The 24775-nt window shown below is 38.3% G+C and overlaps 1 protein-coding gene and 1 long non-coding RNA gene across 8 annotated transcripts in view; one reads left to right on the forward strand and one right to left on the reverse strand.

The window, feature by feature from the left end:
- ARHGAP15 (Rho GTPase activating protein 15) overlaps positions 1–5804 on the forward strand; it is a 588967-nt gene extending 583163 nt beyond the window's left edge. For both annotated transcript variants that reach the window (XM_058548899.1, XM_058548898.1), the window contains one exon: positions 5441–5804. In XM_058548899.1, coding sequence (XP_058404882.1) covers positions 5441–5624 — 184 coding nt within the window. In that variant the 3' untranslated portion in view covers positions 5625–5804. The remainder of the gene's footprint in view (positions 1–5440) is intronic.
- Positions 1–24775, reverse strand: part of LOC131410700 (uncharacterized) — a 48068-nt gene that overhangs the window by 11427 nt on the left and 11866 nt on the right. For 5 of the 6 annotated variants that reach the window (XR_009221395.1, XR_009221393.1, XR_009221392.1 and 2 more), the window contains exon 2: positions 22603–22759. This is a non-coding gene — a long non-coding RNA (uncharacterized LOC131410700). Of the gene's footprint in view, positions 1–12953; positions 13135–22602; positions 22760–24775 lie in introns of all 6 variants that reach the window. The other variant, XR_009221396.1, reaches the window with a different exon arrangement.

Below are 24775 nucleotides of genomic sequence, written 5' to 3' on the forward strand. Positions count from 1 at the left end.
CAAATTCATAAAATCATAATTATTTTTGTCAGGCTATTTTAAACTAAACAGCATTAATAAATAGCCTTTTTTAAAAGAGTTGCAGTGTAGGGCCTTTTTCCTACAAGTCAAGCATTCATAGGCACTAAACTTTGAGCTCTTCGTGTTGCTTAGAATTAAGTCTCTTTGCTATAAGTATTTCTTGGGAGTAAATTAACGATGAGTAAACAAACATGTAGAGGAATTCCCTAATATTGATCTAAGATCTAAATGTTTTTGCACCTTCTTGGCCATCGATCAAGTCACTGTACATTAATCTCTCAACCCTGTCTCTGCTCTCACCTTTCTCCTTCAGATGGGCCTTTTGCCTTTTGGTCTTTGTTTTGTCACAGAAGGGGAGTTTCTTTCATTTCTCTGCTGAAAGCAGGTTAAATTGTAGCTCAAAATTTACAACAACAGTGTCATGGAGTTTAAGGCCTAATGAAATCTAAGCCCTTCCAGAGGGGTGGAACTTGTCGAGAATGACCACAATCTGACCTCTTTGTGTTAGCTGCTACAGAGTTCTGAAGCCAGGGTGGCATAGGAGGGTAAAAGCCTTAGCATTTTCAGACTTGTTTAGTAGGCCCTCAGCAAAGCAACCTAGAGCAGCATTGCCTAATATAAGCTCCTTGGTGTCACTCAGGAGAGAGAATCTATGACATTCACGTAAGTTTGGGAAGACATGAGTTAAACAAGGATGAGCAGGGATATTATTCCGCAGGACTTTTCAGAGCCTTTATTATGCTATTGTGCATTGTGAATTTCCAGAAAGAAAAAAGGGCAGACAATTTTCTCCAAAACTTATTTTACTCTGGAATGCTATTTTTGTGGGGCATATCACAGAAATGGTGTTTTGCGGAACTCACTTTAGTGAAAGCTGTCCTGGAGGTATTGCCAAACCCATAGTAAAAATCTATATGGTTTCGGAATCAGATCCTTTCTTCCAACAATACAACTCAACTGCATTTTAAAGCTACTGGAAGTACAACTTATTTGAGAGTTTTCCAGCTTAGTTACTAGACTGAATGTTTTTTTTCCATGCAGGGCTTTTATTTCTTTCAATGTTTCTCCTCTACATGTGTTTTAGTAGTTGAAACCTTTAGAAATAATGGCACTTGCAATGCCCAGCTGGCTCCCATGGTGAGAGTGGAAATTATGATATCAATTGATTTGAGGCAAAAAACTGAGATTTAAATAATTTTTCAAGATAGTATTCTAGCTATACTTTGAAATTATGGTTGACTCCCTATGTGACCCTAAATCAACCACTTAACTATTTAACAGTCTATTGAGATAGACAGTAGGTGAGTTCGTATTTGAATAATGAAGTTTACAACAGCATTAATACATATTCCCAAGCATCCCCAGTTGGGGGCCTTCTTTGCTAGAAGTGTCTATCCCCACTGTCTATTAGAAAGGAGTCTACTCTAATTTAAATATTGATATATAGTTATATATATATTTATATATATATATATTTACCTGTCTACATGAATCATATAGTTAGGTAGCTGGTGACTTCTACCCCAATTAGACTGCACCCTCAGCATCTTTTCTAACCTAAGGATTGATTGATTTCTCAACACATAGAAACTAATGGTTGGTCGATATTCAAAACGTAAATCGCTAATGAAATATATATACACACACATAACCACAAGCACACATTTTGGAACAGTGAATATGCAAGGTAGCATGTATTCTATATAATATACATCCACATTTTCTTAATAACTTTCTTTCTTACATTTGATTTTTCTAAAACTTATTGCAAGTAACTTGATTTTCTCAACGTAGGAAAAAAATTCCAACCTGCCAAGAACATTTAACCTGAAGTAATGCAAATATAACAAGAATAAAAGACTGTGTGTTATTGGTAAAATCTACTTGTAACAAGATTATTTTAAAGCACTCATAAATTAAAGCCCGTTTTATTAAAATCAGAAGCGGACACAAAGGATGCAGGTTTGAGATGGAATGAATGTTCCATGTTTACACATGCATGAAAGCACAAAGTGAACCTTTGGCCACCGGAAATTTAGGAAACTGATGCATTGGCAGAAATCCACTACAGGAGTCCTCTTCCGTGACCCACAGGCTAAGACAGACAACTCTTTCCCTGAGGGAGGCTCTGAAATGCATCATGAGCAGCCTCCTATTCTTCATCTTATTTAAACTCAGGCTTGGTTTCCTCCTCTAGATTTGGCCCTGCTCTGGATTCTAAGACCAGGACTATTGCTGAGCAGGAAAAATATAAAGAACTCTGGGAAAATTGAAAAATATTCTAGGCCCTTTTCAGCCTTCTTTCTCTCCTTTCATGGCCGGAGTCCCACCTGCAGTATCTTTCTGGTGTACCCTGGAGAGCTGAGTTACCCCTCCAGTCATCGATGTTCCTGCAAACGCTGAAGACCTTCCAGCTTCTACCCCCATAACCTCCTGACAGCCTCAACTACCCCCTCCAATAACCAGCTATTGGGCCTCCCTTGATTTCTAGCCTCACCTTTGTGAGTTGGAGGCAATTCTGGCTCCTAGCTATCCCAACTCTCACCATTCCTGCTATCAACTGAAATTATAGTAATTATTAAATAGGAAAATATATCTTCAATCCTCAGTCTATCTTTATGTCATCCTCTTCCCCTTTCAGTCTCCCTGGACTCCAGGTCCTGATGTTCTTCTTTTATCCTGTTGGAAAGATGCCCTCTATCAGTCATTCATTTGTGTGTGTGTGTGCGTGTGTGTGTGTGTGTGAGGAAAATCAGCCCTGAGCTAACATCTGCCATTCCTCCTCTTTTTGCTGAGGAAGACTGGCCCTGAGCTAACATCCGAGCTGATCTTCCTCCACTTTATGAGGGATGCCACCACAGCATGACCTGACAAGCAGTGCGTCGGTGCGCACCCGGGGTCCAAGCCCGAGATCCAAACCCGGGTCGCCAGCAGCGGAGCGTGCGCACTTAACCGCTGTGCCACGGGGCCAGCCCCAGTCATTCACCTTTATACTTTTAATACTGTCTTGCTTTTGATTCTAACTTCTCCATGCCCTGTGACCTCTGGGCCCTGTTCTCTGCCACATAAATCTTATCAACTCAGAGCTTTGCTACCAATGAGTGATGTTGTTAAAGCAACTTTTACCTAATAGGTACTCAAAAAATTGGCTATATTATCTCTTTCCATGTTTGCCTTTAATTTTTTTATTATTTTTGTGGCAGAGTCAATGAAAGAATTAGTATCACAGAAGGTATTACTTTAAAACCAAAAGAGAAAACCCATTTTCCTTCCCTGTGAATCTTACTAATGACTTTTATAAGAAAGAGGTCTGGGAGAGGCTTAAGAGAGATCCTAAACCAGGGAATAGGTGTGTTACAGGCAAGCAAAGACCCACTGCATCTACCCTACACCAGGTTAGAAGGATGTTTAAATTGTTGTACAGGCTTATGGTAAATGTGGTAGCAAAGTTACATAGTTTCTTATATTCCAAAAGCAACTTTAAATTCAAAGTCTCAGATAACTCACAGATACTCTAAAAATATGAGAATCCCTTCCAGAAATGTAGTCATGCCAACAGTACTCACAGGTACAAATGCTCTCCATTTGAATCAGAAGAAAAGTGAAAATGGGAGGCAGAATATCTTGAATATTCAGCCCAAATTTAAGAGTCATTTGCCTACAATAAATCTATTGCAACCAGGCTGTCAATCACAATTCTACAGTGAGGAATAAAAATTCAGACCCTTCTATGGAGGGATCTGATAATCATGTGGAGGATGGCAGGGTGAAAAATCAGCCGAGCATAGGAGTCATAACGCCCACCATGGCAATGGTGCTTCCACAGGTGCCGGAAACAGGCTGCATGGGTGTGAACCTCGTCTCTGTGTGATATTGGGCCCCTCACCACTCTTGGCCTCAGTCTTCTCATTTGTAAAATGGGCTTAATAATAGAAGCTACCTCATGGGATTATTATGATGATCAAATGAGACAATAAAATTGTTTAGAATAATACTTGATTATTATTGATATTGATCAGGTCAAGAGCATTTTGCTGACCATGAACTTGTGCTGAGGGGAGTCACAGATCAAAGGCTTTGGCCCTTCTCAGTCTCTCTCAGGAAAGAGAAGGCATGGCCTCTTGGTCCACGAAGGGGCACTTTAGAGATTTGGGTTTGTGAAGGGATGGAGATAAAACAAGTCTTCCTGCTTCCTGTGACTGGGGACTATGGAGGCCCACATAGGCCAAACTAAGAGTCTTCTAAAGTCAACCAGTGCTCCAACCTTCCACAATGGGCTCTGAGAGTGAAGACCGCACTGCCTTGCAATAAAGTGTTCCTTTGCCTCACTTTATTCTGTCCACTCACATTTCCCTTAGGTCAAGATGTCCGGTGGAATGCAAAGTTTAGTATTTCTTAGCATCCTGTCCTTCCATATGCTATCACTATTTCCTTAACATCACTAAAACCTCAGTCTTCCTAATTTTAATATAAAACCAAGTAGGCTTCTATTGTAAGAATAAGTATTGTTTCTTTAAAGTCTCAGTTTATAGGCTGGGGCTTTATTTTCTTTTTAAGAGTCTTGTGTAGAAGCAGGCAAAGCATTGCCACTAATAAAAACCACATCCTAATGTTCCATTGGTATTCCAGCTCCCCATACAGTCCTCATACAAGCAAACATTTCTTTGATTCCAATGGGACTCTTCACCTGTGCAAATCCTACAGGATTCTGCATTTTACTGAGAGATGAACTCAATTGGCTGACCAAAATGAATGGAGACACTTAGAATTTTGCCATACACCTAAATGTCTCAGCACCTACCTTCTCTACAAAACATGTTCTAGGTAGCATTTATCAGGAACACTGTACTCACTAAAGCTAATGACTAAAAACTTAATTTTTTCTCCGTCCTTATGTCTACCTGCCATCATAATTAGGCATATATTGTTCTATTTTTTTGTGTTTGGATTCTTATATATTTTGTGCATGTCTCACCCGTTTCCTCCATTGACTATAAACACTTCAAAGGCTGAATCTTATTAACTCTCAGTAATTTTTGCTGTCTAATTTATTCTTTCATTCATTCCACAAACATTTATTAAGCACCCACAATGGCCAGGTACTATGGGGGTAAAAAGTTGTACAAGGCAATGAATCTTCCTCCAAAAGTCATAGGTTCTAGTTCCATGCAGTGAAGCATAAAGAGTAGAAAATTAAATAGTGTTGTGGTAGTTGTTGTTTTTCTGGAACTAGAAAAATTTTTTGCTTGTGTTGCATTCTCTGTTTTGCCAAAGCCAATCACTGCCCTTCTTTTCCTTCTTTCAATTGAAATTAAAAAAACAAAAAAAATTCAAGAACACACAACTTTATAATTCAAAAGTGGCCACTGTTTTACTTCAAACTCCAATGGAGTCTCTCTTTTTCTCTTTCTCTCCACAGGATAGTGGCCAAAGCCTCCAAGAACCTCATGTCCACTCAGAGCTTAGGGATCGTGTTTGGCCCCACCCTTCTGCGAGCTGAAAACGAAACGGGGAACATGGCGATACACATGGTGTACCAAAACCAGATAGCGGAGCTCATGCTGAGCGAGTACAGTAAGATCTTCGGCTCGGAGGAAGACTGACAGACAAGACAAGTTACTGAATATGTTCACATCTGTCTCCATGCCTAATATTTTTACATTTCTGTAAACATATTTCTGAAATATTTTTTTCCTTTCAAGCGACAGATGACTCATTTTGTGAAAACTTAATGATGATTTTGTGTTTAAGTTCCAAACATTTGAATAAAATAGTTGACAATATTTGCCTATATGTGTTCTACCTTAACCCCTTCAGTGCTGTTCCTGCAGGCACTTCTGGGCATACATTATGCATGCTCCATGCTACCAAATAATGTGCAGAGTACAGCACACCTCCAAAAATAGCTTTAATGCTGCTCCCAGGCGTTGGGTGTTTGGTTGTGTCTGTGTAGGTATGTGAGTGAGCGTGAGTGGGTTTGAGAGAATGGGCATGTGTACACACAGGGAACCAGCTCACTACCCTGGCTGCCTCACACCTATGCCCATAGGCCTACGTGTACATAAGCAGAACCAAAAGAGAGGAGAAGGCAGAAATTAATAATTTTAAAATAGAACAAAGGAGATCAGGTCCTCAACCAAAATAGACATATTTCATCCTTCAAGAACATTTTTGTATGTGTAAATATAGCCCACCTATCCTTGGTGCTAGATGGTGAAATTTACAAATACATGTTGAATGGCAATTTTTCTGAAGAAAAATGACAGTTCAAAACATTTGCCATTGGATATATTTTTATATATACTATTTGCAGTCCCATAAACATACTGTCTTATAAATTAGAAGCAAAATTAGTGCCCTGCAATTTTGATCTTTATATTATACAGGAATTGCATGACTGCTCATTTTTAATGTTAACATCCATTTTGAATCTTCATCAAACTGTATATCTTCCTTTTCTCTGGCTGTGTCATTTTATGTAGAATTTTTATTATGCTTCTGAGGATGCTTTATTGGTGAATTACATTAAATCCATCTAGAAAGAACTTTTTAAAAAGGCTTTTTTTCATATGCCCTAAGGATTACTTGACTAGACTTGGATTGCTGTATCCATTTGATGGTTAGTTTCAGTTGTCATGGATAAACAAAAGGGTAACTGTCTAGAATATATCAAACATTGTTTTATTTTGAAAAGTATGTTCTAGCTGAACACTTCTCATACCCAGTTTTGTGAAAGTATTCAGCTGATAAAAATGTAGACTTATGTTTGACAGCTTTTTAATCAAATTCAAATGAAATAAATAAAACTAATCCGGTGTGATAAAGAGTAAGTCTGGTTATCGATTTGTTCATAAAATGAAAAATAAAGCATGTAAATAAAACGCGTGAAGCACGAATCCAAGAGCAAACACTTAGAGCAATAATGAGCTCAGAGGCATAGGCTGTCTGCATAGATGGGGTATACGTAGTGAGAGAGAGTCTGCTCAAGAGATAGCCAGATGTGCCAGCAGCTCCAGCATCCACAGAGCTGCCTGAGGAAGGAGAGGTTTCCCTTGCCCCTCTTGAATGTCTTCATTTTGGCAATGGCACCAGTAAATCGGCTCATAGCCGAGAACAGAGAAGCAACCACAATAAATGCTGAAGCGTGGTTTCATCAAGTGGGACGTATACACATACCACAAAGCCAAGGAGAGTCACGAGGCAGAACCCCGTGATCTAACGTCGCTGGTGACTCTGAGCTAACAGACTTGCCAGCTTTCGGCTCTTCTTATATTTCAAGTTGTACGTTTGCCTTTCAGAGAAACATGGAGACATGAAACAAGAGTTTCTGGCATTCTATTTCAAGTCCTCCTCATTTCCATGACGTTCCATATTCCCAATTATGTCTTCTCCAAGACTTTAATTACTTCTCTTTTTGAAGAGGAGAGGAGTAGGTTTTGTAGTCCCAGGATTAAAATCGTATCCTGTCACGTGTCCATCTTGAAAGTAATTCTGGGAGCATCAGCCAGAGAGAAGCAGCACTAACAGCCAGAGAGAAGTGGCGCTACCTGCTTTGAGCAGGAACTCATAGCCCCTTGTCTCTGCTGCTTTCCAGATTTATAATCTTCAAAAGCACCAGCTTCTTGATTGCCAATCTGATGGGATTTAGCCTGATTCAAACCCCAGCTGTGTCCTGTTCCTGCCTGCTAAGGGCATTTAATCAGAGACTGTGTTTCCTCTCCGGGAAAAGACAATTCCGAGGTGCTGAGCCAAAGTGCCCATCACAGGATCTGATTTAGACACACGAAAAGGGTTACCCAAAAAGATCATTAGATTCCATAACATCTCAAAGACAGCGACAATGGTCAGATCAACTGTTCCAAGTTTAAAAGCCAAGATTGTAAGTATACTAGGTTGACACACTAAGGGGTTAGATTTTCTAAATCTGATCAGTATTCTCCATCAAGAAGAGATAAAAAGACAATAAGCATTTCTCAATCACCTCACTTGAGCCACGCACAAGTCTAGGCACTACTGATCAAATATAAAATAAGGCAAATATTCCTACAGTCTGTAGTTTCACGGGCCAGTAAGGGAGATAATCGCCTAAGGACAAGCTGCAGTTCAATACAAGATCAGGAATTTAGCCATCTTGGTAACCATGTAGCCTCAGGGTTCAGCACCTATACATAGAGATGCTCAGTGTATTTTTTCTCAGTTTTATTGATGAAAAGTATTTTCGAAAGAATGAATGAACAGAAGCTAGTACAGAGATATTAACCACTTTCAGTGGTTGACAGAGAACGGAATAACCAATTGTGCCTGGGGGAGTCAGGTGAAGCTTCACTGGGAAGGTAGGGTTTTCGATCTCATCTTGACCAATGAATAAGATTAACCAGACAAAGAGAAATGTAGAAGACATACTAGGAAGCAGGAATGGCATGAACAGAGTTGTCAAAGACCCAAACTCTCCGAGGAAAAGTGAAAAGCTCACATGAAGTGTATGCCTGACAATTTGGAGGACAGAGCTGGAGAAGGATATTGGGGTCAGATGAAGGACATGATAAAATATTTAGATTTTATCCTGCAGGAAAAAGAGATCCAACAGCGGTTGTAAAATGAGAAAGCCATAAAGAAACTTTGTTTCTTAAAAAGAGAATCTCAGGGCTGGCCTGGTAGTGTAGCGATTAAGTTTGGCACGCTCCATTTCAGCGGCCTGGGTTTGCGGGTTCGGATCCCAGGCACAGACCTATACCATTTGTAAAGCCATGCTGTGATGGCAACCCACATACGAGGTAGAGGAAGATGAGCACAGATGTTAGCTCAGGGCCACTCTTCCTCAAGCAAAAATAGGAAGATTGGCAACAGGTGTTAGCTCAGGGCGAATCTTCCTCACCAAAAAAAAAAAGAATCTCTAAATTCATCAGCAGACAGAAGAAACAAACTACTTTGAGAACACTAGCATTTTCTTATGTATGTGTTTGTATGTGAGTGTGTGTGTGTGTGTACACTTTTTAACATTTTCTAGGAATGCAATGATAATCTTGTATTCTTAGGAGCATTTATATATTATGATGAGCAAATATTTTTAAGAAATTATAACCTTAACATAATGGAAGCACAAGTCCAAAACAGTCTCCCTCGAAAGTCAGGCTAGTCAGTATTTCAGCATGGATTTACCTACCCAGGTCATGGGAGGTTGCCCCACTTTCTTACACACACAAAAAGCTTCTTGGAGATGGTATTTATTCTGTTGTATATGTTGAGAGTCTGACTTGACTTAGTGTGTGCCATATGACAGGATCACCATGCCACAGCTAGTAATTGAAAGCCATATGATAGTTTTCTCTATCCAATTAGAAAACAAAGGATCCAATTAAGAAAAATTAGAAAAGCTGTTAAAAGGGAACAATTACTTGCCAATGGTGCTGTCCTTACACTTTAACACAGCTAGAAATTGACCTGTACTTCTCTTTTCCACATTTATTTTTGTGAATTATAAGTTAATCACCTTGTCAATTCCTAATTAAAAGGCCCTGCAAAGATTTGCATCAAAAAGGACTCTCACTAAGAGGTCTGGGTCAAATTGCTCTGTTGTCAAAAATGAGAAATAAGACCAAAACAATACCAACTCTCTCCGGGGAAACGCAAATCTTAATACAAAAAAAAATGAAAACTTCCTTCAAACGTAATAATCACATATTATTTCCTCAATTAAAATGTTTCATCTTATCTTTAGAAAATAAATTGACCTTTTTTCTCTTGCTTTAAACCAACAGTTGCCAACTCAAATGCTTACTAGGGCCAGGGGGTACTATACACGAGTAAAGAAGGTGGGCTTAAGGCATTATGAGCTCAAGCTCAAACCCTAGCTGAAAGGGTCGGCTTCTCTTCAGCTCAAGCCAGTGTTGCTTATGTAAAAATGTGGAGACGATGTTGCCAGACCTTTAGATCTTTCACTAAAGGCCAGAAATTCAGAAACCTGATTTTTAAGGCTACCTAATAAAACACATCTGAGCAGACTCAGCTCAAGGACCTCCATTTTTGCAAACTTAATGTTAAACCTTCCAATGTTGCAAAGCCTGCTCCCCAGAAAATGGTAGCACATGAAGCACATGGTGGAGATATGTAAATCAGTCAGAGAAATGTGTAAGAGTAGAAAACGAACAGACTGAGCACTTAGGAAAACTTGCTGTTTAGGTCCGGGCAAATTATTTACTCTATCTAAGTCTCAATATTCCAATCTATAAAATAGAATAATACTTGCCTTATCTCGCCTCTTAGGACTGTCTAATGGAATCATGTGAAGGAAATTAAAACAGGTAATACACCATGAACCTATAAGCTGTCCCCTTTGGATGTAGATGATAGATCTCCAGCTTATTGACTAACAATTAACTTTATGATCATCTAAAGATGATGAGAAGGAAGGTTCAGACTGAACTCTAAAAAGCCTCAAATGCCATACCAAGAGGTTTTATATTAAATCTATGGTCAATTTTGAGACCCTGAATGTTGTTTAGGAGGGAAGTGTCTTTATCAGAGCTGTAAATATTCTCCTAGCAACTTTATGGAATGGAGTTTGAAGCAGGGAGAAATTATAAGTACCATTGGCAGGCAGAAGATTATTGCCACAGTGCTGTTAATACAGGGCTGAATTCAGATAGTGGCAGCAGACAGCGAAATCAATATTACGGAGCATCATCCTACTGAACTTCTGAGCTTCTCCCCCACCTCTTAATTATGAGTGTGAAGTGCAAAGCCCCATTTGCTGTTACACAGAACTCTATAGCAGGCCCATTTCCTGCTGAACTGCTGGGCTGGGTTAGGGGTTGATTCTGGCATTCTGACAATGATTTCTCATTTGACAGTAACCATCTGAAGATATTTTGACCAAGTCATGCCCAAGTCAGATGAGCATGCATGCTACCGCCTTCTGCTTCCAGCATGATTCTCAGATGATCAGAAGGTCATTTCTGTCTCACCTGGATCTGATTTCTCCCTCCTTTCTCTTGGGGCAGTATTGCTCCTCTGGCCACCCAGAGGACCACCAAGAAAAATTAGTCCTGGAAAGATTAATTTTGATTAGCTAAGACTTATTGAGTGCTTGTTATGTGCCAGAAACTGCACTTTATATATTGTTTTATTTAATCTTCACAGCCTCTATAGAGGGAGGTACAATTATTAACCCTGATTTATATGAGAAGAAATTGAGGGGGAAAAATAATGAAGTTACCCAAGTTCATGCCGTCAGTAAGTGTCAGGTTAGTATTCGAATCTCAATAATACGACTCCAGAGGTCCCTGCCTTAACCACTATACCATATGTTCACTCAGTTAGGAAAAGGAACTGAAGAAATGCAAGCACATAAACACCCTAAATATTTATACTCCATATGTGGGTACCTGCTCGTTCTCCTGTTAAAACACCTGATGAGAGTTTCACTTTCAGACTGATTTTAATGAAAGAACAAGAAGGATATTATGTATTCCCCAAAGAAATACAGAATACCTTTCTTGTTAGGAGTAGATGGCTAAATCTCATTCATGTTATTGCTATTATAATTTTAATATTTATGTACCATTTCATTTTCCTACATGCTTTATAGACATTGCACTGACCATTTTACTACATCATAGAGAGGACAGAATGGAAGCCCCTTTGCCCACATCTTTAAAAGTACCTGTTTGAGTGGCTTCTACTCTATGTTATATCATGTTATCCTGTGTTGGATCATATTTGTCAATGTCCTGTTATCATTCATCATGTCATACTGCCTAATATTGTATTGAAATTAAATCTGGCCCCTTAGGGGTCCTGTGCAAGATGAAAAAATGGATCCCCAGCAGTCTTCTTCTTAAATATAATTGAAAAAGAGGCAGGCATCAAGACACGCTGTGTCTCATGCTGCCGGAGAGTGATCCTGAATCATTCAAATGATGGGAATACAGTGAACATCTTGTACGAAAAGATGACAATTTTCTGTAGTAGTGTTGTCAAAATGAAAATGTCTAGCTGTCTTGGTGAGAGACCTGGCAGAAGGATACACACACACACACGCACACATCCCTTATAGACGTATCCAGCTGATTTTTTGCTAACTTATCGAAGTGAAGCATGCAGGGTCCACAAAATTCTTAAACAATCAGCTGGATTCTATAGAGCACTCCTCATTCAATTAGGAGAGTGCTAAGAAAGCAGTGAGGGAGAGTGTAACACTAAGCCCATAGTTGGTGCTCAGTATATGCTTGTTGGATGAGTGAACAAAGACAAACACCCAGAACACAAGCAACATTAAATATGAATGTGACCCACCTTTGGGTTTCCTATCAACTAGTCATAGCGGATTAAATATAGTCTCAAATCACTGGTATTTGTACTGACTACTAGTCCCACGTATAAAGGATCATGAAACAGATACCCCTTCAACCACCTCTGTTGCAGTCTAACTCCCCCAAAAGTGCTTCTTTCCTACAGCTCAGCAGCAGAGACACAGTAAGATTCGCTAACCCAACTCATGCAAGTCTAACAGCAAACTCTGACATCCTGCTTCAGATCTGGAAGGGTCTAGACATCTGTGACACCCAGCAGCATCTGCCACTCACCTTCCCCACACTGTCAAATGTACGGTTTATGTGTTAGATAAATGCTATAGAGCATAGGCTTTCTGACCAATGTATGAAAATCTCAAAAGCCAAGAAATCTGGCAAATACAAAGCATTGGCCTGAAAAATCCTCACTTTCCTCTGGCAACATTTAAGCTGACAAGTTTACTTGAGACACATACACACACACATTTTAAGAGCAGGACTTGTGCTAACCATTCTCACATCACTAGCAAAATGTGTTCGAAGTCCATATTGCGCAGCATACTTGAAGATGTGTGGATTTTTCCACATCATTTGGTGACATTTTACACAGTTTAATTTCTGCTCTTTATTGCTAGACCCTACCTTTTTTCCCCTCGCAAACATTCCACCAATGGGATTTCCTTCAGCATTGTAACCCCGGGCTCAGTCTTTTCTCTCCTTCAGCATCTATTTGCATTGCTGCTGCACAACTATGCCACGATGAGTCCGTCTGTCAAATTCCAGCCTCCCTGACTGAAAGGAAGGGGGCAGAGGTATTCCGCTGCTAAGGAGAGAAACAGAGATAATGGAGCAGGAGACAGCCTATGGGGGTATAAAGGGAAGCTTTAGAACTCCAGCAAGAGGTCACCGTGGAAGGCTCCAGGGAAAAATGGTCTAGCTCGGGATGTCCCATTCCTTCAGCCTCCTCACAGGTCCAGGTGAAAGGCAGCATTTAAGTTGGAGGGGGTGAAGAATACAATTGACACCAAAATTGGTTTGAGCTCACTCTTTTTCTAGCTATCAGTTCTAAGGTCACAGTCACTAAAACTGGAAACTTAAAAATGACTTCAAAAAGGCAAACGCTAACTAGATTTCACACTGGATTTCATTTTACTTGGCATTACAGAAAGAATGCAGGTATTAAATAGACTGTTTCCTGTATACAATAAGGTTAATTAGTAGTGAGGGATGGAAAATCAGTGTAGACATAACTCTTTTCGACAGGTATCAAAAATAATCCCCCGATCCCCACAGACCCCAGCTGCATTGAAAGAGGAGCAATATAAAAGATTCTTTAAGTACAAAATTTTCAAACGTTCTCCAGGTGTCCGGAGCACCGGTTAAATAGGCGGTGAGCCCCCTGTGCACCGGCTGGCTCCAGCTCCCTTCCGTGGCTCTAACTTCAAGTCGCAGCTCCTCACGCTGAATTTTGAGGTGCAGCATAAAGGCTGTTCACACAAAGCGGCTGGGATTGCAAACGGAGACGGACAGGAGAACAAAAAGAATATATTGCCGCCTGAATGGGACTTCCCTAAGCTCCTTATCAATAAGGTTAATAAGGGTCTATGCAATTTACTGATCACTAAGATGGAACAGCCCTCTTCACTCTCCAAATCTCCACATTGGTGCTGGCTTTTAATGCTTTTCACAGCCAATCACATAAAAGCCCCTTTGCCCTGCACCCCAGAGAATAAACTCCGGTTCGCTATCCTGGCCTCTATAAAATCTCTGGCCCGTTATTACACTTCTACCTGCCCTACTTAAGCAGATTAATAGTTATTTCCTAGAATTTGATCTATGAGCTTCTTTGTAATTGAAGCTGGAGTAGTCAGATATTTCTAAAAAAATTGTATTTCTGAAAAACGCATTCCTTTTTTCTCTGGTTTAATTTTGTTATCCTCAATCGTATGCACGATATAAAAAAATTCCAAACTTCTATCTCCTCTATAAAATACATGTCATATCAAAAAGGTGACAAGAGGGGGGAAAAGTAATTAGTGAGTTCACAGAGTTCAGTAGAAAAGTTAAAATGGAGTAACACATTACTTTTTATGTTAAGATTTCACAAGACAAATCTTGCCTGTGTTTTAATTGCATGTGACCCTGGCAGTCCTACTCTGAAATGAAGTGCCGTAAAATTAAAGATGACAGACGCTCAAAACAAGTCTTGTGATCTTGATTAGACTACAAAGACCACACTCTCTCTCTGCTGCAACTCAGATACCATGGACTGTTTTATTTGGGGAATTGCTTCATTAATGCCTTCTTTGACTAGACATGTTTATTATTAAAAAAAAAATACTGAATATGGTGATATCCTCCATAACTAAATAATTCCACAAAAGCAAGTTATAAATGAGAAGTGTTTAAATAACCCTAAGACCTAATATCTCTGTAAATACTTACAAATATATAGATGGATGTGGATGTATATGTATACATTATATATCCATCTCTGATACATATACTGCCTGTTCTAGCCTAGGAATCTTTATTATAGCCTGAGAAACAGAGCAATTAATCTGTCATATTTCCTTATAGCCATGTAAAGTTTCCCAGGCCAACAGAATGTACAGAACTATACATTATCCTATAAAAACTATTTCTGAGAAACACTCTTGGAATTTTAAACTTTCCAAACATAGTTTGAGACAAGAACTGGATTTGACTTACACCTGATTTTTCAAAATTGTTCCCGAATCAGTCTGCCTAAATTATATAAGACATAGAATAGATGCTTTTAAATCTTGCTTCTCCCTTGTTCAACAAAAACAAGGCATTGGGGGCAAGTCTTCATTGTATTATGCTCTAAATGTCTCCTTTGCATTTGCCCACGGGCCAACTAGAGGACCTGCTTACGTCTCTTAAACCCTCTGAGTCAGGTCTTCATCCTTACCACGAGTAGGTCAGATAATTATTCATCTCTAGGATCTCCTATGCTCTCAATTTCTATGATCCTTTTATTTTGTCCTATTTCAAGAACACTATTTTCAATTCATATATTTCATTTTAGGAAACCAAGGGACTTGTGCTGGTTATATGGATGGTCCTATCTGCAGGGATATGCGGATTCAATCTAGAATCAATCTGGTTTCTAGAGTTCATTTGTTTATTGAGTGTCTGTGATTCTAGAAAAATCTCTGTGCACATCTATCTCAATTTGTTTAATTTTAAAATACATATAGAAATTTCTTTCCTATCTAAAAAACAGGGCTGTTGAGAGAATAAAATGTGATAACATATATAAAAACTCTTTGAAAAGTATAAGAGATAGTGCTTCCTATTCAGTGGTATTTTAGTACAATTATTCTATCAATGGTCTTCAGGATACACAAAAGCCTTTTTCATTTACAAGCCAAAAGATCCTTTAACTTACAATACTGTGTCTTCAAAAAGCCTACGCATACTTGCCTTTAAAATGAAATCTTCATCCTCATAGAGTTTCTCAACACCATGTCAAAAATTTTCAGGTGTGGGATGTGCTGTGTCTCTCACTGGAGAGATTTTATTCACCAGAAAACTCAGGATTATCAACATCAGAAAGTGTTCACTAGAATCTAATTGAGCACAGTAGTCAGAAATTATGTTATGCTAAAGAACTGGAGTTACATCTACTTCCTGTCTCTCTAGCTCTCTCTGCCTGTGTTTATCTCTCTCTGTGCCTCTCTGCCTGGGTTCTTTCTATCTCTGTGCTTCTCCTCTGTCTCTCTCTCTATCTTGCTTTAGTGCCTCTGTCTCTCTTTATTCCTACTTCCCATCCTCACATGCAGAGCAGGAATCTTGACTTAGGATTCATGGTTCCCTGGACTCCTGGACTTTGGCAGATACGTGAACTCTTGGAACTTTCATGCTAGACTGTGCACTTTTCTGGAATTAAAATATAGAGTTTTCATCACATTCTGAAAGAGGTCTGTGATTAGGAATTATTGTTCTATATTCATTTCCCAGTTTATCAATACTACTACCTTATGTCTGAATTAAACCTCAAATGGGTCACTTTCAACTAAATCCCAGAGGCTACCAGGCCTTGAGTAGTCTCCATGGCTTTATGTCTGACTGCCTGACAGAACAGGCTGGTCCAAGGACTTAAATATAGATCCAACAAAATCAGTTAGTACACATCACAAAATGAAGATTCAATCCTTAGAGGAACTCATTTAAAATTGATGAAAATAGTAAACAGGGACACCCGTGAAATTAACACAATTTGCTTGTTATTCAAAGGACGATATTTAGTATTTTAAGAATAAATCCAATAGTAACACAAGCAGTCCAGTCTCACAATGCTCACATTTAAACTGTGCCAGACACATGTCCTGTGCCTGCACGGTACTTCTGCACAATTAGCTGCCACAAATCAAAGGGAATGTCATTGCTTTTAACAGGATTACATAGAACCCAGTAACAAGCAGGAAGACTAGCTTTAGACTGAGTAACTGGCCAGTAATTTGGATGTTTAACTAAATGATTGGCTGCCAAATTGACAGGTCATCCACACTGAACTAGCCACTATTCCATGAATTTTCATGACCAGGATCACAATGGTTCATTTGCATGTGTGAAATTCTGCTGTGAAACTGGCTTTTGAACTGGCTAGCTCAGCCAAAGCTGTGTTTCACAGTGCCATGCATTAGTGCCCCAGAAATACCATCACAGTGAGGCTAGAGCAGATCTTCTAAAACCTTTCTATTTAAACGTAATCTATAAGTAGGAGGACCAATCAACAAAGATGTTAAGGACTGGAATGTAAAGAATACAGAGGAAAATCAGAACATTAGAAAACTAAGATTAGTGCCAAAAATGAGCATTTGGACGAGGAGAGAGAAGTTTAAAGTCTTTAGGTCTCAAGAAAAATTTTGCATTTGCATATGACTATTACTAAGAATAACTTCTTACACAGTGAGCATCCAGTGAATATCAAGTCATATGTCACCATTATTAACAAACAGCCATCAACCACCATTTATGTGTAATATAATGAGACAAACACGAGGACCACAAACACAAGCCCCATGAGATAAAGTCTCTCCCTGAAGGGATTTATGATCTAGTCATAGGCGAAAAAACATGAGGCAAAAAAAAAAAAATCATAATAACCTACATTTATTACCAACTTACCATGTGACAATTATCTTGCAACAAGACTGTGATATAGCAGTGATGTAATGAATATTAGAAAGAGGAGGAAATGTAAGCTTAGAAAGGTCGTACCATTGCCCAAGGGAATAGGGCTAGGGAGTAGCTTTGAACCAGTTATGTCTACCTTTAGACAAATACTCTTAATTCCTCCATATTAAAAAGATAAGTAGTCCAAAATATATTTATTGCCACGTATAATAGAAACTTATAATAGAAAAACAATACAGTTATCTAGAAATATGAAATTGAATAATTAACCAAGGAAATATTTATATGTTGAAATATTATGAAGACATTTAAAGTCTATTGTGTATGAATACTATGACAAGATAAATTTTGCTAAGAGAAAAAACAGGTTATGAAATCATAGGTAGAGAATGATGCCACTGTTGTTATATATACTGTAATATGTATGTACACGCACAACAAAATATTAGCAGTGGTTACCCTTGGGTTGTGAGATCATCAGTAATTGACTTTCTCCCATTGTGCCTGGCACATCTGCAAGTTTTTGCTTTGAACATTTGTTACTTTTATAATTAGAAAAAGCACAAATACAATTTTAAAAACATGTAAGTGGTAATTTAAGACTGTATATGGTAATTGACACAGACAATAAGATCTGAGAAATTTCAAACGATGTCATATTAAACAAGGGCCTGAAGGAATCAGGAGAGGCTCCAAGATGGTGATGGCTCTCATCAGAACGGCAGGTCAAGAAGAAAGGAAGGCATCCAGGCAAGAGTGTAACATGAGCAAAGGCCCAGAGGCAGAAATTGGAAAAAGGCCTTTGGGGAATAAGACCTATTTGGCTACAATGGAGAGTTCTAACAGAGGAGGGGTCAGAGAGATCACTGACTTTACATCTTTTATAGATTATCTTTTAAAGGGTAGAACTAAGTAAAACTTGGATGCCCTTATGTGACAACATTTCTAGGACACAAAAGCATAGAGCACCAGACTTGTCCTTTGGCTTAGATACCTGGTTCACAAGCCAGTTCACAGTGGAATTTCACACATGAGAAGGTAGGTAAGGGCCAAATTTTGGAAGCACTGAAATGCCAACCAAGCAAGTTGGACTTTATCCTGTAGGCAATGGGGAACCTCTGAAGTTTTAAGCAGGAGGGTAATGAGAGCAAAAACGTTTTAGTAAAATTAATCTGACAGCACTGGGTAAGTGGGTTGGAAGGGAAACAATCTTCCATATGCTCTTTTTATATGCTTCTTTATGTTGATTTTTTTTTTCTGTGAAGATCCTATCTCCTTTAATTAGGATTATAAACTCCTTGAGAAGAAACACCATGTCTTGTATTTTTTTGTATCTTTGGCATTTCTGAGCAATAGAAGAAGCCTTAAACAGTTGTTAAATGTGCCAACTTTGGGTTCAGAGATTCCTCTGTGGGAATCCTAGCTCCTTAATGAGTAGCCCAACCTCTCTAAGCTTTACTGTGCTCACCTGTAAAATGGGGACAGTAATATCCACTTCTTAGGACTGTGGTGAGGATTAAGTGAGACCATGAGATTGTGTGTGCAAAGCCTTTAGAGTGGAAGTGTGCACTAATGGGTAACTATTGCTCTAGCAATCGCTATCATGCCCAAAAAGTTATGAAGACAAGTTTGTTGGTGAGGATGATGATGATCATGTTTGATTTTGACTCTCTAACTTACACACTGAGTGGAAGAGTGTGAGTCAAATATAACCTAGAAGCTAATTATTTTACGGACAAGGTTGGGCACTGGAAATATTCAAAGGGCAGAGATTGAGCCCATTGAATCGAATATATATAGAACCCAGCAGGATAGGTGTTTGTAAGCCAAAATAAGTCTTGAGCAAGTTAAAGAGAGAGCTGGCTGGCATGGGCTTACTGTAATAATAAGTAGTATTTGTGAGAGGAGTGAGCGATATTCTCATCCACAAGAATGAATATTAATGGCTGTTCTGGCAGCAGCTTATCCAAAGAAACCTTCCCACTGAATTTCTGCTAACCAGTATTATCACAATGTAACCTTACTTCACAGTGTCCCCTACATGTAGTTAGAATAGGCAGGTACCTCCATGGCTTAGATTGAAGTGTCCCAAAGTCTTGGAGAGATAACAGACTCTAGGTCTTAGACAGGAAATGCACAAGATGACTCTGGAGCAGCTCATTGCACCAAAAGACAAGAAAGCCACTGAAGACTAATGAGATCATGTCAAAAGAACACAAGAGCCAACTTGAAAAGACTCCCGCTGGCCTAAGATGGAATAACTTAAGCAACAAAATGTATGAAAATTGCAAGGATTGAAAGATATCAAATATATTTTTAAAAATCCAAGTAATAATACTAACAAAAGAAATAGAAATTCATTGTTTACCAAAAAAAAGCATACCTAGAAAACAAAACAATACTCCGAAAATTGATTTATAAAGGAAACCAACCAAGTATTTATTCTTACTCTCTTTTATGAATAGTATTTTGGGATAACCAAAGAATGGATGAGGAAAAAAATTTTTATTGAAGAATTTCTACTAAGAAATGCAGGAGGAAAATTTTACATGTACTCGAGAGTAGATAGAATAGTATAATAAAGCTCCAAGTATTCATTGTCTAGTTTGAACAAGTACCAACATTCTTCTAATCTTATTTCATCTCTCTGCCACTTTCTTTTGCTTGAGTATTTTAAAGCAAACCCAGACATCATTTCATTTCAACTGTAAATTTTTTTTAAAAAAAGATACCTGAAAAGCTACTGTTACACAGTTATAGCATCCAGAAATTACATTGAAGCTAAAATAAAACTATATCCAATGGAAGTAGCTTTTCATTAATTATCTCCCCTAACCATCTAATCAACTCACAGAACATTGAAGAAGTATAAAATATACATCAGTTTTCATGAGCAAGATCAGGGGAGGGTGCTGTGACTGACCGCTCTCTCAAAATGGGCTTGATACCTAAAGAAGCAATAGAGACCACAAAGAATGATTCTAATGGACCAAAGTTAACAGGCCCTAATGCATTGTAACTTACTTGACAATAGAGAGGAGCTTCATTTACATTTTCAAGTAAATCTGGGGCCTAAGAATATTCCTGTTATCCCCACCACAAAGTGACCCTCAAGTATATCTATGAAGAAATAAAAAAGAAAGGTCACGAAGGAGACAAATTTAATCTCAGAAATTTTCCTTCATATCATCTAATCTCTCCTTTCCCCTTCAACGAGTTATTTAAAATTTCTATCATACAAAGAACTGATTGGTAGTTACCAGAGGGGACAGGGGTAGAGGGAGGGTGAAAGGAGTAAAGGGGCACATGTGTGTGGTGATGGATGGAAACTAGCCTTTTGGTGGTGGACATGATGCAGTCTATATAGAAGCTGCAATATAATGATGTACACCTGAAATTTATATAACATTATAAACAAATGTGCCCTCAATAAAATAAAAAAGTAAATAAAGTAATTACTGATTTAAAAAAAAAATCTTCTACAGATAAATCCACTCTCCCAGGTGAGCACAAAGTGACTTATAGAACTGCCCTCTAGATCCATGAAATTGATTTTTTGTTAGCTTTTAAATTCTTCAGAATCCTGAGGAAGGCTTAGAAAAAACCTGGATTATTACAGTTGCTGCTGTTATTACTGTTATTCCAGCCAATATATGTATGTTTTAAAGCCCGCAGGTTGACATTCTAATGAATTGAACAAAATGATGTCTCTGCAACAAATGAGAGAAACCGAGCACCTACGTATGTTAATGTAAAATTTTATTTTTCCATCGATTCAAGTTCATAATGTCCGTGTCTCAATTTTTTTTATCTTCTCTCTCTTATATTTTCAATACCATGGATACAACTTTAAAAAATTCCTTCTTGCCTATCCTTATTTGTCTCTAAATTATGTTTTTTATCTGCCTTCATTACAAAAATTTCTATTCCCAATCAGTACTGAAAGACAAAATACTATCTACATACTTCCAGAAAAAGCAATTTCATACATTTCTCGGCGTCCTGATAGTATCCAACCTGAAGGTCTGAATACCAGAATTATAACACAGAAAGAGAGGAAAGGCAGCAATGTATCCTCTTTGAGACACATAGAAAGATCACTTCCCCTAAAATATTTTCCCTATTTTTATGGCACGAGGCCTGGAATTCACATAGTGTCGCTACGCAGATGTAAAGGAGAAAGATCTTTTAAAATGAAGTGTATTACTAATTAATGGCAATTATATTTGCCATTTTACATTAATTAACGTGGTAGTCCAGATTCGCCTTTCTGACCAGGTGGCAGTAAGGCTGATTCATCTTTAAGGGACAGCTGGTGCAGCAAGAGCTACTAGGAGTGGTACTTAGGACTGGAACTGGAGGGTGGGCTCTGGCACCCCACACCAGCATGGAAACTCAGGGTTGGGGTAGATGAGTGAGGTGAGGGACGGGGCCCCACATGGGGGAACAGATGTCAAAACATACGTCACTCACTCAACAAATTTGTAGCAGAAACACTGCTTTAGCTACTTTGGGAGACAAAAAAATGAAATAGATCTTGAGAAAAATAAATCTTGACTACTTCACAAAGCTCAGCCTTGGTTGGTTAGCTCAAATCCAAAATTTTATGAGTATAGTTCTTAATATTACTCATTTGTTGTTTCATATTTTCCCCACTTTTACTTGATATCTTTTGCAAAACTCTTTTAAGACACACGCACATATATATATATACATATATATATATATATGCATACACGAGAGCGTGTATGTAAATAAAATCAAATTTTAACTCTATTTTTACCATGTTTTTCTTCCATGAAATTCCTGTTTGTAATAGGGATGGTGAGTGCTAAATAATATGACGGTCAGTCTCTCAGAGTTGAAACTCTGCTCAGTGTAAATATGACTTGCATGAAATGTACAGATCATTGACTAAATACATGAGTCAAAGACAGGCAGCTTTGAAATCCAAACCAAATTCTGAAATGAAAAATCTAGAAGTTAAAGAGGAACTTTGTGGTCAAAGAGCAATAGGTACATTTGTAGAATAGAAAACCCACCAGCTCTGGGTCCAATAAACTTAGCTTTGACTTCCATCTCTGTCAACCTGGCATAAGTCATCTCCAAGTCTTAGTCGTCTCACCTGTAAACAGGAGTGATAGTGTCTGCTTCAAAGACTTGCTATGAGCATTGATGAGAGAGTATACAGAGAGTCTCCAACATGTAGTATGTCCTCAATAAATGACATTTGCTGTTGTTTCCATTCTTATGTCAGGGAAAAAACAAAAAAGAAGCCAATCCTAGAGGAACAGAGGAGAGACATTTGAGTTAGTGCACAGATGTTTTCCCTCCTATTTCCACATTCCACACCACTTCAGTCTGACCCCAAAACACAGACGCCAGCCAGAAGGGAGCCCACCCAAGCATCATAAAGATAGATGCCAAATTGAATTAGTTAACTCCTGATTTAAATATAAGAACATTATATTTTATGAATAAATTCCTTAAGTTCCCCTCAGACCACAGGTATATAAAGCCCTTAACTAAGTGTTTTTTTAAATGTTTAAAGTACAGTAATTATAAAGAAAAATATAATAAAAATGCATCAACCCACCCAACTGCAGAATGTTAATGCTTTGTCAAATTTGCATCAGATTTTTTAAATAAAAGAAATGAAACTTTGCAGATAAAATTAAAGTCTCTTTTGTTCCCTGCCTGAGTCCCATTCCCTTCCCATCTCAGAATTAACCATTATAGTGAATACGGCATGGATCCTTCCAGAAAGTCTAAGTTTTCTACTTTTACTACATAGGTTGCATACATAAACAATATATGCACTATGTAGCTCTCCATTGTTATACATGGATACCATATGTACCATTCTGAAACTTTCTTTTTCACTTTCATTTTGTTTTTAAGATCCGGCATGCTGGTACATATAGATGTAGTTCACTCATGTTAAATACCATATAGTAATTAATTTTTTTAACCAAAGGAATTCTGCTTGAAGAAGAAAAAATGAAACCCAATACTTTTCACCAGACTCCTCAGGACATACATTTACCACTCCAGAATTATATCTGTTCTCTGCCCTCTTGTAGGCATGTCTCCTATTACCTGTGAGTTCTTCAGGGGCGTTACTAATTATCATTCATTCATTAACTCATCACTTTATTTATTGTGAGCCTTGCATGAGAAAGGCTCTATTTCAGGTGATGGGGATACGGAAGAGATTAAATCACCCTCAAGTAGCTTGTAGTCTACTGAAAGAGTTGGACAACACATAATTAATCAAATAAATATGATAATCTTAGCTTGTGATAACTTCTCTCAAAAAAAGAAGACAATCATATTATGAGGGTTAGAGGAGTGGTGGTGAGATATTTGCTTTAGATAGGGTGGTCAAAGAAAAACAGTTACAGTTGAATGGAAATTTTAGGAACAAAGGAGAAGGAGACAACATATGATGAGATCAGGGATAAACTACATTCTAAGCAAAGGCAACAAAAAGTGCATAGATGACACTTGTTTATGACACAGAAAAGAGAGCAATATGGTGAGAATATAGTGAAAAAGGGAGCATGTGTTATGTAATGATGCCAAAGAGGAAGGGTGGAGTCTTGTGGGAATTATAAGGAGATCAGGTTTTAGTCTAAGTGATATTGGCAGCCTAGGATCATTGTAATCAAGGGAGCTACATGACCTGATTTAGAGGTTTAACTGATCATTTCAGTTTCTGGGTAGAGAATGTATTATAAGAGTGTAGGAATGGAAGCAGGGAGACCAATCAGGGCACTATGCCAGTAGACCAAGCAAGAGATGATCATGGTGTGGACAAAGATGGTGGCAGTGGAAGATGGAAAAAAATGAAGAGATTTGAAATATCTTTTGGGACTATAATCAAAAAGACACATTGATGGATTGACTCGAGAGAATGAAGAGGAGGGAGGAATCAAGGAGGACTCTTAGGTCTAAGATGCAGGATGTCAGTGCCATTTATTGAAATGAGGAAGATTGGTAAAGAAAATGGTTTAGTCAAGGAAAAATCAAGACTTCTGTCTTAAACACACATAATTTGAGATGACTAGATGCCAATACATATCCAAGGGGACATCCTGAATAGTCAGTAAGCATTTGAGCCTCATGGGAGAAGTCGATACCAGAGATATAGATTTAACCATGTAGGCATTATTTAAAGCCGTGTGACTAGATGAAGTCATTTAGGGAGAGTAGGTAGAATGAAGAAGATAAAACAGTCCAGGACTGATCCTGGAAAGACTCCAACATTCAGAGAATGAATAAGGGAGGAGACATTG

This window comes from Diceros bicornis, chromosome 10, assembly GCF_020826845.1.
Source record: "Diceros bicornis minor isolate mBicDic1 chromosome 10, mDicBic1.mat.cur, whole genome shotgun sequence".
NCBI classification, from domain to species: Eukaryota; Metazoa; Chordata; class Mammalia; order Perissodactyla; family Rhinocerotidae; genus Diceros; species Diceros bicornis.